At 36.3% G+C, this 18726-nt stretch overlaps 1 protein-coding gene across 1 annotated transcript in view; it reads right to left on the bottom strand.

Moving 5' to 3' along the window:
• Positions 1-1374: 1374 nt before the first annotated feature.
• The window catches only part of lpar1 (lysophosphatidic acid receptor 1), a 34553-nt gene continuing 17201 nt past the window's right edge, over positions 1375-18726 (bottom strand). The window contains exons 2-3 of the mRNA XM_052567679.1: positions 16973-17728; positions 1375-4050 (exon numbers count right to left, since the gene is read on the bottom strand). Of these exons, the coding sequence (XP_052423639.1) occupies positions 3749-4050; positions 16973-17711 (1041 nt within the window). The 5' untranslated portion in view covers positions 17712-17728 and the 3' untranslated portion in view covers positions 1375-3748. The remainder of the gene's footprint in view (positions 4051-16972; positions 17729-18726) is intronic.

Here is an 18726-nt window from a genome sequence, read left to right as displayed (position 1 = left end):
CTACATTCTACACCATCACACGCCAGTTTTCAGCCGTTCTCGGGGTCTGACACAGGGTCTTTGAGTCAGAGGGTGGAGTATTATAAACCTGGGAAGCGGACAGTAGGTTGACTGTTCCCTTTTCGGTTCGTTTATATTGGACTCGAGAGCACAACTTAGTATAGCCGTGGTCTCCTAAGCTTCCTTTCCCCCAAGAATAAATCAGAAAACATTGTATATATTCGTTAACCCTTTAGATTGGTGAACACATTTATTCACTATTACTTGAATATGTGAATATAATTTACTTTCCCCTCAAACTCCTAATTTGCTGTTTATTATTTGTTAGTGAGGTAGTTGTTAAGTTATCGAATAGGATTAAACGATTTGGTCACGCGGATTAAGAATAAGGCATCAACATGTGATTTTTACATACTAATAAACAGCCAATATGCTAGCAATACACAGTCAAATAGTTAACAGTGAACAGTATTCCTTAGCCTAAAGTGTTACCCAATATTTTAACAAGAGCTTTTAGACAACTAGATTTCAATGTACTTAACATTCAAACACTGTTCTTCCTGATGGCTGTCTGAGAAACTCCATGTCTACTATCACACATGACTAAAGAGTAACGCAAACACAGAGGAATGCCGACCCCAGCTGCTCTGGTTTATAGACTTGGCCGTGTCCGAGCAATAACTGAAGTCCTATTGTCCCGTGGAATCTCTCTGGCCATATGTTTCACATACCAAACATTTTCACGATTGTTTTACAGATATAACACACATTCCTTATAGCGGCCGAAATGAGGCTAGCGAGGGTGTTTTTTATAGATTCGTGACATCAGCATTGACGGAGTAATATCCCCATCACTCATCAGCTCGCTCTAAACTCAAGGATTTCCTACCGCATCGCAGGAAATGTGGAAAACTCCATTCTGGAGAATATGTGTCGACTGTAAGCCGTGACATTATTGGGTTAATTGCCACGTTTTTTCTTTGCAAAAGATCAGATGTACTTAAATGTCAGCATGTGTATTCTAGTAACTCCACCATGTGGAGTATTTAACATGAAACTTTCCAACGCTATCTCACGGCCTATTTGTATGTATTTTACCAGGTGGCTTATTCGTACGAATTTGTACGACCTCACTCGTACGATTTTATACGTTTTGTCTAAACCCACGTGATGGTTCGGTTTAGGGGCGGGGTTAGGTGTAGGTCATTCGTACAAATTCATACTAATTGTGCAACTCGTATAATACGAACGATTTGCCAACAATCGTATGAATTTGTACGAGTGTGGTCGTACGAATAAGCCACCTTGTGAAAAATTTACGAATTGCCGTGAGATCGGGTTGAACTTTCAAATAAATGACGCACCAGATAAGGATTTGACTCATATACAGATTTATTTCAAGAAGGTTCAATAATTGCATGACACTGTTAAGTGAATGTTACCATGCAGGATTTCAGAGTTCAGACTTCATAAGGGAACAAGTATCTTTTCTGAAACGCACTGCTGTTTTTCAACCTAGATTGAACCTATGGCCCATGACCTGTCGAGCACAGCTGTCTTTTTAGATGGACATTATTTGGAGCACTGGAGTGCTTCAAACTCGCTTTCGCAACAGAGCAAGACTTGCAGCAGGGCTGGGACATTTGCTGCTCGGTTCATTAGAAAAACAAGAGGTTTTATAGGTTGTTTTCCTGTTAAGACACCATGAACAGAAACTCAAACATCCACAGTGAATCAATGCATACTGTCACTGTGAAACTTAAGAGAATGTTAGTATTGACTATTGATAATACTGATATGTTTTACAAATATAGCATCTCAGAGTTTAGTCATATTAAAGTGGATTCATTCTCTTTACACACAACGCCGTTTCAAACATGATTAAACATTAAAGCAATACTGTCAAAATGCCATAGGGTACAAAATACTGTTTTAAACTAGAGGTTATTTCCTGAGAAGCTTTCCCTCTTATGAACAACATGCAGTATAAAACAGTTAATTTCACAGATGTTAGGATAATAGTACATGAACATTACAGTCAAGTTGAACTGTCCTACAGTGGCCCGGCAAGTTTTTGAGCACCTAAAAGTCATTATATATGAATTTGTTCATTTTTCTGAGAATTTAAACAAATGTGTTAACATGATTTTAGTGCATCTGTAATGTAACTTAAATGTCCCACTAATTTTTCAGGCTTCTGTATGCAGTGCTAACTTTGTATATTAAAACACTTGTCCTTCCATGTTTGGCCAACAATGTTATTTAGCATGACTGAATTAGATTTTAAAGAAGGAGTTTAAACATAAAAACAGCTATAGTTTGGTTTAAACGATTAACTTTAAACAATAGACATTCCCTTTTGACTAACATATGAATATATACACATATTATATACATACGTACATACGGTAAATGAAGTAAAGACTTTTTGATCATTTAATTTCCATCATGTTGAAAATGAATCCGAATATAATTAATATTATATATAAGGCATGGGTGTTGATCCCTGTTGAAAAATATTGGAAATCATATAATCCTTTTTTTTTTTGTATGTGTGTGTGTGTGTGTGTGTGTCAAAAAGAAAATTAAAGTTGTTGAGTAAATTCAAAGTAAATTTCAAGTCACTGAGGCATAAGTTTACCCAGCTTTACATCAATATGTCATGGTCCTTGTCATGAGAAATTCCAATCCATGCATTCATCTACATTCTAAGCCTGTTTGGAGCCCAACAACTTTGCTTTGAAACAACTGCTTTGCAATATATTTTGTAAAACATACTTTAATAATCTTTGTTTCTATGTAGAAACTAGATCGCTTTTCACAGATCATGCTCACCAATGCTGCATTTATAGAACCAAAAATACAGTATAAACTGTAATATATGAAATATTAGTAGAATCTAAAATACGAGTTTTCTATTTTAATATATTGTAAAATATAATTTATTCCTGTTATGTAAATCTGAATTTTCAGCATCATCAAGATTTATTTGAAACAGAATTCTGTCGTATCATTATAAATGTCAGCATCTCTGCTGAATAAAGTATAGAACCTTTATTTCTTTGTCTTTGATTTTATTAATCTTACTTTTTGTGTGGTGGTGCATCACAGTTTCACAAAATGTCCAACATTATAGCATTATTGATTTGGCTGATTTTTTTAATTTTGTATTATTATTAATGCTGCCTTGGTGAGCATAAAAAAAAAAAAAAATATATATATATATATATATATATATATATATATATATATATATATATATATATTGGCTGTTATATTTATCAGCCGCCTGGTATCATAGGGACGAACGTGCAATGCAAAACAAAACAAAAACAAAGCAAACAATCAAGTTCTTTGCATAGTTCACCAAAATGATGTCCCAGTGGTCCCTTACATGCACGCTTTTCTTTCTAGTGCAAACTGACAGACAGATTCACTGGACACTTCTTTACGTCCTTCAGTTCAACACCCGCTGTACAACACGCACAAAAAATGATTCTCGATTTACAACAATCTGACAAAAAAATTACATCTAGCCAAAAGACTCCTCCAACTTTTCCATAAGGCATTTCGGGAACAAATACAACTTGTGTTAAACTGGCTATTTAATCCACTTTTAAATAGTTCAATATCATGTCAAAACTTTATAAGGACAGAAAAAGCACAGGCAACTTTATAACCACAAGTCTTTTGCTCATAAAAAGGCATTTTTCACAGTCTCTTCTCAGATCCCGGTCTGTGTCGAACCTCAGACCACTGAATGGTCATTATGGTGCGCACCGCTCAGGACCGTGTGGTTGATGGAGGACGCAGAACGGTCCGAACCCTCTGCTGTACCGTTCACATTCTCCTGCCGCTGACAGCACAGGATCTGTTTGAACGTGACGCTCATCTCCTTGTCCCGGTAGGAGTATATGATAGGGTTCATGGCAGAGTTGAATTCTGCTAAAAGAAGGAAGAATTTCTCATAGGTCAGGATATTGCAGTTGGAGCAGACCACGTCCAGCAGGAGAATCACCAAACCAGGCGTCCAGCACACAATGAAAGCACCTGAAAAACAAGAGGAAATTGATGAGTATTTCAGGAAACCGAAAGGTGTTTTTCTATACCGATTTAACAGGTTTAAAAGAACCACAGTCACACTGCACATCAGTTCCTCACAGCACCCAAACTATCTTCCTTAGTTTTGGAGTATTCAACATTTTCTATAACCAATCAAATTCAAGCATTCAACAGCCCTAGGATAAATTTAAGTATGCAAATTGTATAAACAGTTCCTAATCGTGATTAACTCCATGATTGTCTATTTTGTTTTGCATTCTTATTCACAGAATTCAATAATGAACTCAGAAGTAGTGTATTGTGCACTTTTTTCATAAAAAAAGTACTGCAATACGAACAAAAGTGCAATGACATTTTGTTTGCAAACACTTTGAACAAATACGTGTTTTTTACCGCAGTATTTCTTTTATATTTACATAGGGCATTAGCACTTTTATAGAACATTTTTATAGTTTGCAATAGAAAAACAAGTTATGCTCAGAGTCCACTCCAGAGCCTCAATAATAACATCATAACAGGCTCCTTCCGAGTAGAGACGTGCGGGATCGGAGGACCCAATGCAGCAGAGAGCAGCGCCGAATAACACACGGGGGTGGGGGGGTGGCGGGGGGGGGGGGGGGGGGGGGGCAGGATGTGGGAGAAAAACTAGGCAATCTAACCATAATAACCATGCCTAAGCGTATTTGACCCCCAAAGCCCAGTTCGTTTGACTAGTGTGAGTGCTCCATGCTGGTTTATTTAGCCGGCCCTGGCTCGGTTGGAAGAGGTGGACCAGAGCACAGTTTAGTTATCTAAACATCAGGGAGTGTGAGCGCTAACTGTAACTTATAACACATGCTGCGTGAACTTTTCTGAATGGCAAAAGTGGTAGATCTGTAAAGCAATATATTATGAGTGAGCCGTGTGTTTCCGTATCTCAAACGGCTCAAAATAACAAATCAAAAAGTTAACAAAACAATGTCCTCCCTTGTGCTGAGCGAGAGTGCTTCTTTACTGCCTTCAAGTACTATCGTAAACTTCCTATTTACCACTACATCATTTTATCAGGAGCGTTCGTTGTGAGCACTGCTGCAGTCTTAAGCTCTGTTCATACTACCAGCAACAGCAAATTCAATGGAGAACTGGGGATTTCCGGCAACACGAGCAACAGCGGCCGTTGGCCACCAGATGGGGTTTGTACAGCGATGCGACAAAGATCAGAATCCTTCAACTTTCAGGAGCGACAGCCACTAGGAAAGAAGACGGTGGAGCTCATGTGATCATTCTCCTCTCAGCGCCATTTTTGTTTGAATGTATGGATTTAATTTAGATTTAGATTATATTTAGTATTTTGCCTCCAAATGTTTTGTACTTGTAGAACATTAGAAATATAAACATCACACCCAAGAAACAGCAATGATTTGAAAGTTATGGAAGTATATCAACATTAAAAAAATCAAGTTTACAATAAACTAGTGTGGTAAGAAACCTGATTCGCTTTCAAGGCAACCAGTATTGAGAATGGCCACTAGTAACCTCATCGGCAGCCCCTGGCTTGCTTCTAATGTGAACGGGGCTTTAGGCCCAACCCAAATGCTTTCATTGGTTTAGACGGGGAATGACGCTTATCCCAAGCCAGTGTTGATCAACATCACCACCCCTCCTGTGACCCATGGTTTGTCTGTATGTGTATTCACAGCCAGTGAGCAATGGGTTGTCAAAATAATTATATTATATTATATTATATTATATTATATTATATTATATTATATTATATTATATTATATTATATTATATTATATTATATTATATTATATTATATTATATTATATTATATTATATTATATTAGTTCTGTTAGTTCTATATTATATTATATTTCATGGTTTTCTTCAGAAGAAGGTAGTTTCCGATATAGGCAGTACACAAAGTTTTAAAACAGAGCCTGCATCTCATCATATAAGGCAGCGGTTATCTGGCTTTTCCATTACTAAGAGAAGGCCAGGGATGCATCCAGTGCTTGAAAAAAAAAAATCCTTACAGTATATTTTCTTTATGCCAAACTTATTTTTTCTTATGAATCCAACCTAATACAAACAAATTTTTTTTTTACTGAAAACGAACATTTTGGCCACAGTTGCTATTTTGCTAGAAATACATTCGCAAGAGCACTGCTCTTCCTTTAGCTGAACGCAGCTGCTCTTGAATGGTTTACATCACTGGAAAGTTATGTGGAGACTCTCAGCAGTTAGATAAACTCCAAGCTGATTCCAGCGAGGCTTTGCCACATGTTTTGCTCTCTCTGATCAAACCCAGAGGCGTGAGCGAGGGGAATTGAAGGCTGCGTCTGAAGTCCGAGATTCTAACAAAATTGTAGTGCCCACCATAAAGACAAAACATCCTGTGTGTTTGTTTTCCTCTAAAAACTTGATGCTATGACAGATTCATTGTTTTTCTGAGAATTATGAATCTATAAATGAAGATGGTTTCCATCACAAGCACTTCACTGTGGCTTCAGCTGTGAGAACGAAGAGCTTCCTTTACACAAACAGCTCAGAAAACTAGTTAGTGAAGAAAAACTTGTTTTGGAAGAGATAGAGAAAAGAAACCATAGTATGGACTTCAATTCAGATACTGTAAGTTGGTCTTGACAGCAATATTGCTGTGAACTGTGATCAGTTTTTGTTGTTGTTGCTGTTCATAGCCTACAGTACAGTTGTCCTGCTGATGTCATGCTCTCTCGGACACATTTTAATCGATTTTATTAACTAATATTTATGTCATCTAATTTAGGATGAAATCTGACATTGGTTAGATGGGAATTTCATCCACCAACACACCATTCTGATTTAATTAACCCATTTGAGTGATCTGTAAGTGGCATTATCATGACATGATATCTCCACACACATTTCTGCTTACAACTAGATTAAATAATTAGATGTACATTATCCATAATATGCGCCTCATGTAATCGCAATTAGTTTAATAGATAACTATGGATATGGGGTTAGTTTTCCTAACAGTGCTCTACAGACACAAAGAAATCCAGTTTCCTGGGTGCAGTATTGGGAAAAGTTACTTTTTAAAAGTAATGCATTACAATGACACATAAAGTAATGGATTACATGACTTAGTTACTTGCAGTAAATTACTTTTGGATTACTTTTTGTCACCCGTGGGCTGGACTTGTTTTAAATAACAGAAATTTGGCATATTTATGGCAACTGTAAAGGCCCTTTCACACCAAAAGTCTCATACACTCAAGTCTTTCTCCCAATTTCTCTCAACTTGAGGAGAGGTTAGCTGTCAGTCAATAAATGGGAAAACAAAGTAACTTGCATTACCTTGAAAAAAAAATAACTCGGATATGTTGCTGTACATTTAAAAGTAATGGGTTACTTTACCTGTTACTTGAAAAAAAAGTACTCTGATTATGTAACTCACATTACGTGAAATGCATTACTGCATGGGTGTGGATGAACTGAACTATTTCATACTTTACAGTACCTTTACTAAAAGAGAACAAGTTGAGACTGATGTGATTCTAAACAGCAGTCAAAGCACCAAAGATTTATTGTTTGTTTTGTAATGCTATGATATTTCACCATTTATTTTTAATGTCATTAATAAATGAGGATATTGATTAGGTTCAAATAAGTCCGTTAAGACTTTCCCCACCCTTCATTAAATCTCTTTTACACTCTGAAGCTGAATAAGCAGTTAAATTGGCAGCTACTCAAAGTTTGCTTCGTCTTAGAGCAGGATTTTCAATGTATTACTTCCACAAAAGCTTATTAACACCATCAGGCACAGTGACTGGGGTGTTCAGACGAACACTGCAAGAGATTCAGGTTCAGAAGCAAAATAACTTTGCCAAGTCGTGTGAATGTTGGGTTTGTCTAGGAAGTACTTTACGGCTTCCCTTGACTCCAGCGAGGAATTGGCCATATAGAGGAAAACATACCTTGATTGTTATGGAAACTGGAAGTCAAGCAATATATTAATTTTGCCAATTATTCAGCACCTTTACACATTTTGGAACAGATTTCCAGAAAAAAAATAACATGACATTGACTACTGTTTATTACTGAGTGTGTTCTGCTGGTGCTGAAAAAGCTGTTTTCCATTTCCACGTCACTTCTTTTTCATTTGGTTTTCTAGAGCATGCTTGGTTTTCTAAAGATGCTCTCAACTGATGTATTTGACTTGCATTTCAAATCTTTTGTGGCATCTCATGCGAGACACAATGTTATATAAAGGAAGCTGTGCTCAAGTTAAAATAAGTTCTAGACTTCTTAGTGTGTGATAACCGCATTTCTGCAAATATAAAAGCTATCATTGGCTATTTGTAGGGTTTTGATGACAAACGAAAGTTGCATATAAATAGATCATATATATATATATATATATATATATATATATATATATATATGTGTGTGTGTGTGTGTGTGTGTGTGTGTGTGTGTGTGTGCAACACAATTGCTACAGTTCAGCAACAAGTTACAAAGGAAACGCACCCTTGAGGAGTTACTAAACCATATTTATAATAACTTTTAACTCACATGGTTTGTGAGACTTAAGACAGAATTATTTGAGCCACTAGTCAGCAATTATATTGAGTTTTGTAGTAATTTTACAGCCATTATCATTTTGTTTTAGTGCTTCCAACAACACATCATGATTAACTCTCGCATGACAAACTTTGACACATCTAAGATAAGTTCTCTCAACAAACATCAACGTCATCTTTAACATAGACTGAAAAATAATCAGTGTCTGTAAACATTAACATCCCACCAGTACAAGTTATCTTTGCAAAACAAGTGCTATCTTTTTTTTTTTTTTGGTAAACTTTAAAACACATGGCCAAATATTTGTGGCTAAAAATATGCTGCATTAGCAAGAGGCTGATGGGAACTCAGTGAGACGGCAACACCTGTGGAAGTGCTTAGTGCATGCTTTGCATAGTTAACAGCAGATTTGAGACTGAAGGATTTGGGCAAATGAATGGTCATTTTTTTCAGCCCTCCATGTTTAAATAGCTTTTCCTATGACTTTCCTGGGATTCAGCCTACAGGTCAGATTTCTAACCGAATATTTACATATTGAAGTCTATGAGAATCTTCTTAATGAAATCTTAACGTAATCCATATAAAATGTGTTCCCTCAAAGATAAAACTTATATTACTGTATATTGTATTCACTAGTAGAAGTAAATACGTTTGTTTGATTGTTTTATTTTATTGTAAACTTGACTTTTTTATGTTGATATACTTCCATAACTTTCAAATCATTGATGTTTCTTGGGTCTGATGTTTATATTTCCAGTGATCTACAATTTTCTTGGATTCACAAGAGGCCAGATGCAGTAAATCCAACATTTTTTTTTTTTCTTCTAATGTGATGCATGCAGTTTATTATAATCTGTTTTGATTTTTAAAGATGGTCACTGCCTTCATGGAGCTATTATGAGGGGGGGGGGGGGAACTGAAACATTGACTTTTTTATTAGTAGTATTATCTGTATGCCATGCAAGCACATCTGAGTATGTCATGTGATCCATTAATGCTGATAAGGCAAAAAAGCAGATAAATTAAAAGCCAACACTGGCAAAATCTATTCTGAAAGAAACGCCCTGCTGCTTTACAGCACGAGTCCCGATTCTTGTTTTCTTGAGGAGCGGAAAATGTTCCAATGATTTCATCATCACTGTAACTATGTTATTCAAATATACTTCATACGCCCTTGAGTAACTCTCAACAATGAATGAGTCACGCTTTTGAGAAGCCACAGAACTGATTTCATTTAAGGTTGCCGATGTTTTTTGTAACAATGTGAGGAGATACAGTTTCTCATGGTTTCCTGGGAAGTTCATTTTGGTGGATAGTACATGGAAACCTGAATTTCTAAAGTGACAACGGTCATCAGTGTTGCCCGATCTCACCGACATAAGTTCAAGTGATTTATAATTAGACAAGCAGTGCACTAAAGATAATTTCGGAAATGCAAGTACTAAAATAACCTTGTTAAAACACCTGTCTTTTAAAACTTCCTAACCACTTCCTGCTTCATGGGTTTGCTTCTATATCTTCTGGTGAATGGTGATCAAAGCAAATGCAAAGTTTAAACAAAGCCAGTGCAAAGATTCATGAGCATTACTGCTATTCTATCACTATTGTCCTCATTTGTATGTTGCTTTGGATAAAAGCATCTGCTAAATGACCTAATGTAAATGTGATAATTTCAGCAGAGCAGATCCAGAGCGAGCTGGTCAGATTAGTCAAAGTATTAAATCAGAATAAAAGTTATTTGACCCTACAATGTGTATGCAACACTAATATTTGTAAAAAAAAAAAAAAAAGGATACACACATATATATATATATATATATATATATATATATATATATATTAGGGCCGGGACTTTAACGCGTTAATTGAGATTAATTAATTACACAAAAAATAACGCGTTAACTAAGATTAATTAATTACAGAAAAAAAATTCCCGCATTTTTAATAACTTATTTTTGCACCGCGGAACATTTCTCACTGGATGAGTTTCGGCGGACCGATTATACTGGAGCACCAACTAGCGTTCGCATATCACCGCAGCACATCGAGCCTCAAGTATCACCTCAACGCAAAACATATAGCAGCTAGCGTGGACTTTACACTTTATGTTGAACTATGTATTATTTTGTTGGTGCAACAGTTTATGTTGAACTCTTTATTGTTTTGGCCAAGGTTATTGAGAGTTGGACTTAGTATGTTATGGCCTTTGAAGCAACAGAGAGATGTTTTCTAATAGTCAGGGTTTCCAATGTTCTGAATGTAATTGACAGTATTGTGTTTTACTTAAAAAAACACTTTACAGAAGGCTCCAGCACCTATAAGCTTCCTGAATTTCTGAAATGTACTATTTCTAAATTGTTTCTAAATATGCTATTGCTACACTTCATGGCAAAAATTGCACTGGTCTGCTAGACTTGGTTGAACAAAAATAAACAATATTTTGTTGCTTAAGCTTATGTATTCAGTCATTATTCAATGGTATACTATAAATCCATGTGAAAAAAATTACTTCTCACTGTTCCCAGGTCAAATATTTATCTGCGATTAAAATGCGATTAATTAATTACAAAGCCTCTAATTAATTAGATTAATTTTTTTAATCGAGTCCCGGCCCTAATATATATATATATATATATATATATATATATATATATATATATATATATATATATATATATATATATTGGTCTCATTATAGTACTGTAATATAATTTGAAGGATTACATTATTGAAACATTTATTACACACTGTAATTGCCATGTTATTGATAGTTCTACACCTCTAAACTCCAGGCTGAGATCACAGTCTACAAACCGTGCTTTCATCCAGACCCCTCGCTCTCCATTCTCTGCAGAGGTTGAAGATGACCAAACAACAACAGTACTGTTCCTGCACAGTGCTTGTGCAGCGGGATGCTGCACCGTGACTGGGTTCCTTTTTTATCCAGGCCAGGCTTCACTGGAGGAGCTGGCGAAGGATGACACTGATGCAGTGCAAGGCAAACAGTGGAACTGGCCGAAACCACTATGACGGGCCCTCAGCTGTAGATTACTCAAGGGCTACATTGTTTGTCGACTTGAAATTGGCACAGTCGAATGAAGGGGAAATAATACGTAGCATTTAGGTAAAGTTGCTTATATATGTACAGGCTTTTGGTGGTTTGAACCACAACTTAAATCCTGGTGCTTAAATGTATAATAGCATTGAAGGACTTTGACAGGAAGTGGACACATGGAACCTCGCCAAAACGGCAATGAGTGTGAACAGAAATCGGAGAGAACAAATTGATCCCAAGAGCAGATCCTCTATGTCATAGTGACATCATTAAAGGACATATTCTCAGAGAACATCTGCAATTTGACTCCATGATGCTCATATCCTTATCCTCATATCCTTGTGGTAGACCAAAACACGATTAATGATAATTTACCCAACCCCACACTCAAAAAAAAAAAAATACTTCATAGTCAAGAGAATTGACTTTCATGAGGTTTCCCACCATTTTCAAATAATATTAAAAATAAGTGTGGACATTTTGTTTGTTGAACAAGTCATTGTGGTCTGAAACCATCTGCTAATGATTGCACCATTGTAATAAAGGAAATTATGTCATAATTATGTAGATATAATCTGCAAGTAAAATAGTGTGAGAATTGACCATCCGTGTGTCCAAATATGCTTACTTCCCCACTATACAGTAGGCTAAAAACAATATGTGACATGAGTAGTATGTCTGAATTTGTAGACACAATTCAATTGTTCAACACGATTGTAGACATTTCCTTGGGATGTGCATCTGATGGAGCCCATGAGGCCATGAAAAAGGACAGTGAACTCATAAACTTATGATGTAGATTACATGACAGATGTTAGGGTTAGGGTTAGGGTTAGGGTTAGGTCTATGTCTGGAATACATTTACACTACACACATTCATACTATAAAGATAGTTAGTTACACTTGTCCTGTTTTTGTTTAGTTAAGTTTTGGTAAATTAAATGCTAACTAAATGCCTGAGCATTGTAGTCTATTACTAGTTAGTGAAGTTTTTTTATCGTCAACGATATTGCATATTGATAGTGACAGTTATCATTTATTAACCTTATTTTCATCTCGTCATCATCTCCTTTTAGTCAAGGTAAAAACACTTGTCAGTGCCTGTATTCATGAAAAATCTTAGTGCTAAGAATTGGTCCTAGTAAAACAATTCCAAGAACATTCTTCTAAAATGCATACTTGCACACAATGCATGACAGTGAGTTAATAAGACGCTACACATTAGATTGTGCAGTGACCATGTTTGTGACCGATGTTATTAGAGACATGTCAACATCTCTGACAAAGTTGAAATATGCCATAGCACCAGAAATGAATCACTACATTAACTACGGCCACGCTCACACTGTCAGTTTTAAGGATTGACAACCACATTTCCTTACAGTCTTGAAATGTCCAAATCAAACAGTAGCTTACAGTACAATAGCATCTCGAATGCTGTCTGTATGAACATGCAATTAGAGTCAAGCCTGTATATGCAATCACCTCATTTTCTACATCTCGCACATGACACTGAATTTCAGTCACAGACAGAATACAAAACTGACAGAAACTGCTCCGGTGGCGAACAGTGACTTGATCTAAAACATTCAGATGATGCACAGCTTTTTTCTCCATCGCTGTAACTTACACAGAGTGAAACCACACATGAGTGGCTCTCTCACATTGTACTACAAGTTGTCCAGTTCATATGGTGTGTGTTTTCCCAGATTGCGGCTTTGAGTCCTGAAAATAGACGGCTGTGAGTTACAGAAGTGAGGTTATAAAATGTAGTTGTCACTTTCGTAAATAACTGTATTGTGTGAACGTAACCATGTTAACAACTCAAATACAGGACCGACAACCTTATTCTGCTGCTTTGTGAGCGTGGCTGTACATTAACATATTTGGCAACTGGAAAAATGCAGCTTCGCAAGCAGTGATGTTTTTGGTCCGTCATATCGTTCTACAAGCAAAGTGATCACACAAACAATTACAGCACTTTCAGAATCTTATTGTGTTACTGTTCAATTAAAGCATGATAAATAAAAAAGTATATATATATATATATATATATATATATATATATATATATATATATATATATATATATATATATATACTGTCAGTGTTGCGCGGGTTGATCCAAAATGAGCGGGTGCCTGCGGTTAAGAGTCATCCAAATTTTTTTGTAATGATATTCGGGTCACTGTAGCTGTAGAAACTTTGGGTGATATTTTGGGTCAGGTAGTGTCTTAATCTTTTAGTCTGTGGGTTTAAAAAGAAATATAGGCAATATATTGCATAAAGCTTGAAATATCTATTTTTAAACAAAAATATTCAAACCAAAACAAATGGGCTACTCTCTGATTATGTAATCCATATTAAATGTGCATTTCTCTCTGGTGTTCATGGCAAGTCTGCACCGTCAACTTCATCTCAGCAGCGACACAGAAAACATCAGTTTATTAGCTACTAAACAATTAAATGTCTCCTTGCTAATTTAGACACATTCATAATCATTACTTTAACCGGTTCTTTGTGGCAAGCTTTATGTGTGCAGTCATAATGCTTATTATCCTGTAGGCTATAGCCTATTTACGTAATTAAATTAACATAAAGGGGCGATGCATTTACTACTTTAAAAACATGCTGGTCAGGAAGCGGGTCGGGTAAAATATTTTCTTTTTCTTTTCTTGTGGTCCGAGAAGCGGGCAGGTTAGTTGAAAACATTGGTTGGGTGCGGGTTGTTTATACACTGACCCGTGCATCACTGGTGTGTGTGTCTGTGTGTATATTAGGGGTGTAACGGTACGCGAACGGTAACGGTTCGGTACGTACCTCGGGTTTAAAGTCACGGTTCGGTTCATTTTCGGTACAGTAAGGGAAAGAAATGGAAACATTAAACTGCAGGTTGTTTATTACTATAAAACATTTTTTGTTAACAATTTGTTTTTAATAAAATAAATAATAAAATATAATTTATAATAAAATAAAAAAAGAATAAGAAATAAAATACTCCACAAGTAGTAAGTTCTCCACTAAATAAAATACTCTCAGTCTCAAACCAATATCATATAATAAAATATAATGAAAAATATAAATAAATAACTATGATTACAGTGCAGCATTACCAATCCCAACTTATAGGCCTGCTCATATTTAAAATATATATATAAATTTTCCAAAGTGTAAAGTGCAACATCAACAGTTTCAGTTTTTAGACCTGCTCAGATTTCGTTATTGCGTTAGCCCGATTGGAATTAAGAGCAAAGGTCTGTTTAAATGCCAACGGGAGCTGCGTTTGAGTTACAATAGTTTTTTTCCTAGTTGTAGTGATTTTCACACTCGCGTGATGCCTTATGAAAACCTTAGGCCGGTGACACACTGGCATATTGCACCTGTCAAACATCATCTATTTTGCCGTCAAAACTGTTGACGGTGTCCTTTATCAGTAGGCTTTATATTTATGCTCAACATGAAGTTTAGATATTGTTATAGTGAAGACAAGATCCTGGTCTGTCGGTGGTCTCCCTCTATGTCACCTACGGCAGCAGCAGCGCGCCAGCGCCGCGTCAGGCACGATCCTGGTGTGTAAAGATGCAGAAAACGTGAAGCAGGTGTCACGCAACTGACCCGCAGCAGAAACGCCACGCTCACGCCACGCAGCCAGTGTATCACCGGCCTTAGAATCAGCAGCAGGGCGGGATTTGCGCTGAACGCGGAGACTTCCGCCACTTAATATGTTAGTTTGAAAACACGAAAATGTACCTATGTTCCGCACACAAAATATTGCATTCGGTCATTTGGTACACACGTGCACTGTACCGTAACACCCCTAATATATATATATATATATATATATATATATATATATATATATATATATATATATATATATATATATATATATATATATCGGTGGGAAACCTCCTATGTCCAAATTTTGTAAATTTCATAATTTTTCACAAATCCATGCTATTGGTCAATCCCCACGTGGGTATGGGGTAATTTTACTAATTATTAACCAACTAAAGTCTTACCAACTAAAGTCCAAAAAATAGCTTGAGAGCAAATCTCGTAGCTCCATTGGACACCTTAACTTTTTCTTTCTGCTAGGTTTAGCATTGGATGGTAGCTATCTTGTTGATTGAAATCTTCCATGGTTTTGTTTCTGACCAAAATAGCATGCTGTTGACTAAGTTAGCCACTATGCATTGGTTTTGTCGTCATGTTTGGTGAGACTTAACCCTGTGCATTGCAGATAAAACAGGATTGTATCTTGCAATGTCAAGGCATCATGTTGAACAAGTAGCTGCCTTTGTCATGTTGTTCATCACTTTGAGCAAGCTAGCTGGCTTCTTGCCTCGTTATCATACGTAAACATGCCTCATAATTTAGGGAAATTATCATTTGACTTTTATTCATTTTATTTTTTTTGCAGCAACCTTTTCTGTGTCAGATGCGGCCTCTATTCAGACCACCTCAAAAAGCTGAAATTCAAACACCTCCAAGAACTGAAGGAAGTCATCCCAAAAGAGATTTTACGACAATTTGCTTCAGTAGCTTAATATAGGATGCAGTATAAACACAGTCAGTATGATGGCAATGTTATCTAATATCTAATATAATACTTGAATTAAATTGGATATTTTGGATACCACCATTAAATTATTGTTTTATTATTATTTTACTGATTTTAAGTTCAACTGTTAGGCCTATTTATAGACTATGCCTCTCTTGGTTATTTACTGTAGGTTTTTATTTATGGGAGAAAAAAAGTCTACTGGCGCCAAATAAGCCTCTTTGGATACAATAATGAGTGAAAATAGTTAGGGTAGATACATGTTTCGGTGCAGAAGGAAGCCTGTGTGCCTATTAGACATATATTGAAATATATTACCACCTATTAGACATTTTAACCTACCCAGGGATGGTTCCCAACCTTGGTCCTGGAGCCCCCAACACTGCACAATCAACATGTTACTTTGTCTTTCACCCCCACATCAGTCTCTACTAATGACCTGATGACCTGAATCAGGTACGTTTGATTAAGAAGACATGAAAAAAGTGCAGTGTTGGGGGCTCCAGGACCAAGTTTGGGAACTACTCTGCTAGAGTAGGGGTGTCAATTTTGCTCCCTGAGCCTCGCTATACCCTACATAGTTTATCTAAAATCTTAAACTGACCCAGCTACTCCAGTTCTTTGGTATTACTGTAAATATCCAGACAAATGTGCTGGCGAAAGTTGGAGCTAAACTCTTCAAGACACTGGCCCTTGAAGCATAAAAGACTTTACTATTGAATCATCAAAGCAGAACTTACCCAGTACAATCACGACCGTTTTCAGCAAGCTCATCATAGTGTCCCGGTTTCGCCGTTGGCCCGAGCTGTGCCGAGACATCCTCATGGTTCGCTGACGAACGTACATAAATATGTGGGCATACAGAACGACCATCACCACGAAGGTAACCAGGTTGAAGATTACCCAGAAGCCCAAGTAGGAGTTGCTGTAGAGGGGAGCCATGTTGGAGCAAGTATCTATGGCACAGATGCAGTTCCAGCCCACGCTAGGAATGGCTCCCATGACGATAGACATGGTCCAGATGATGACGATAACTACAACTACTCGTCGATTGCTCATGCGGGTATGGAGCTGCATGCGAAACACGGTTATGTGGCGCTCAATGGCTATAGCTAACAAGTTTGCAACTGAGGCTGTAAGGCTCGTATCGATGAGGCCTTGACGAAGCAACCACGTGCTGACCGTTAGCCTCCTCGTATTGGGTCCCGTGTTAAACATCAAATAGAAATAGGCAAGTCCTGCAAAGAAGTCAGCGGCTGCAAGGTTAGCCATTAGATAATAGATTGGAAAGTGAAATCGGCGGTTGATGTAGATTGCCACCATCACAAGCAAGTTAGCTAGCATAATAAAAATACATACTGTAATCCCAAGTCCCATCACTAGCTTGCTTACGGCATTCCATTCTGTGGCCAGATACTTTTGACTACGATTGTAAAAAAAGGCTATGGTTTCATTGTAGTAGCATTGTCCGTCATCCATCCTGAAAGGTTATGTTTCTGAAAAAAAAAAAAAAAAAACATTTCAGAGTTTCAATATTGCATGAAGTCTAATGAAAGTCACACATGGCTTAAAGTTTTGCATAATTTATGGATTGTAATTTGATTTTGACAGTATACAAAGTATACACATGCACATGCATGGAGGCCAGTTGATTTAGAGCCATAGACAAAATAACTGAATTATTCTGAAATAAATGCATGCACTTGTTATAGTAAATGTAATAACTGGGTAATAACTAAGTAATACATGTGAATCTACCCCAAAACCTAATCTTTTCCCATTTAGTTACCTTCTATTATCCAATATTTTCTCTGGTAAGCACCCTATGGGTACAGGTAAATGTACAGATTGTAAAATAAAGTGTAACGACAATGTCTCTATTGTGAACAACAAGACAGATTACCATTTAGCTCCAAAGTATGTCCTAGAAACCAGTGAGATGTTTCAAAGTCATAAAATATTGACTTTATAGCATGCAATTTCCGTCTGGTTCTGTTTTATTAACATGTTACCTAATAACATTGACCAAGAAAGGCACAATAAACATATAAAAGGACAGCTTTCATAAACACAAAAACAGGCACAATGGTTGTCTGTAGAATGAAATTCTGACTCTCAAAACTAACTATTTAACACATACTCGAAGTGCAAGACTGCCTTTTCAGATTCTTCCTTCCCAAACACCCAGCACAGGAAATAGGCCTCATTTGGGATTTGCAAGATAATTTAACCCTTATTATGTGTATGGAAGTATATATATATATATATATATATATATATATATATATATATATATATATATATATATATATATATATATATATATATATATATATACATTTTTTTTATATATATATATACATAAGAATCATTTTGATAACGTTATAAAAAAAAAAAAAAAAATCATAATTTACCAATGCAGATATTTTGAGTAATCTAGTGGTTGTTGTTTTCCCATAAGTTAAAGAAGATAGTTCACCCAAAAATTTCAATT

Source organism: Carassius gibelio, chromosome B10, assembly GCF_023724105.1.
Source record: "Carassius gibelio isolate Cgi1373 ecotype wild population from Czech Republic chromosome B10, carGib1.2-hapl.c, whole genome shotgun sequence".
Taxonomy (NCBI): Eukaryota; Metazoa; Chordata; class Actinopteri; order Cypriniformes; family Cyprinidae; genus Carassius; species Carassius gibelio.
The sequence above is the reverse complement of the archived record's forward strand: the minus strand, read 5'-3'. Positions and strand labels throughout refer to the sequence as shown.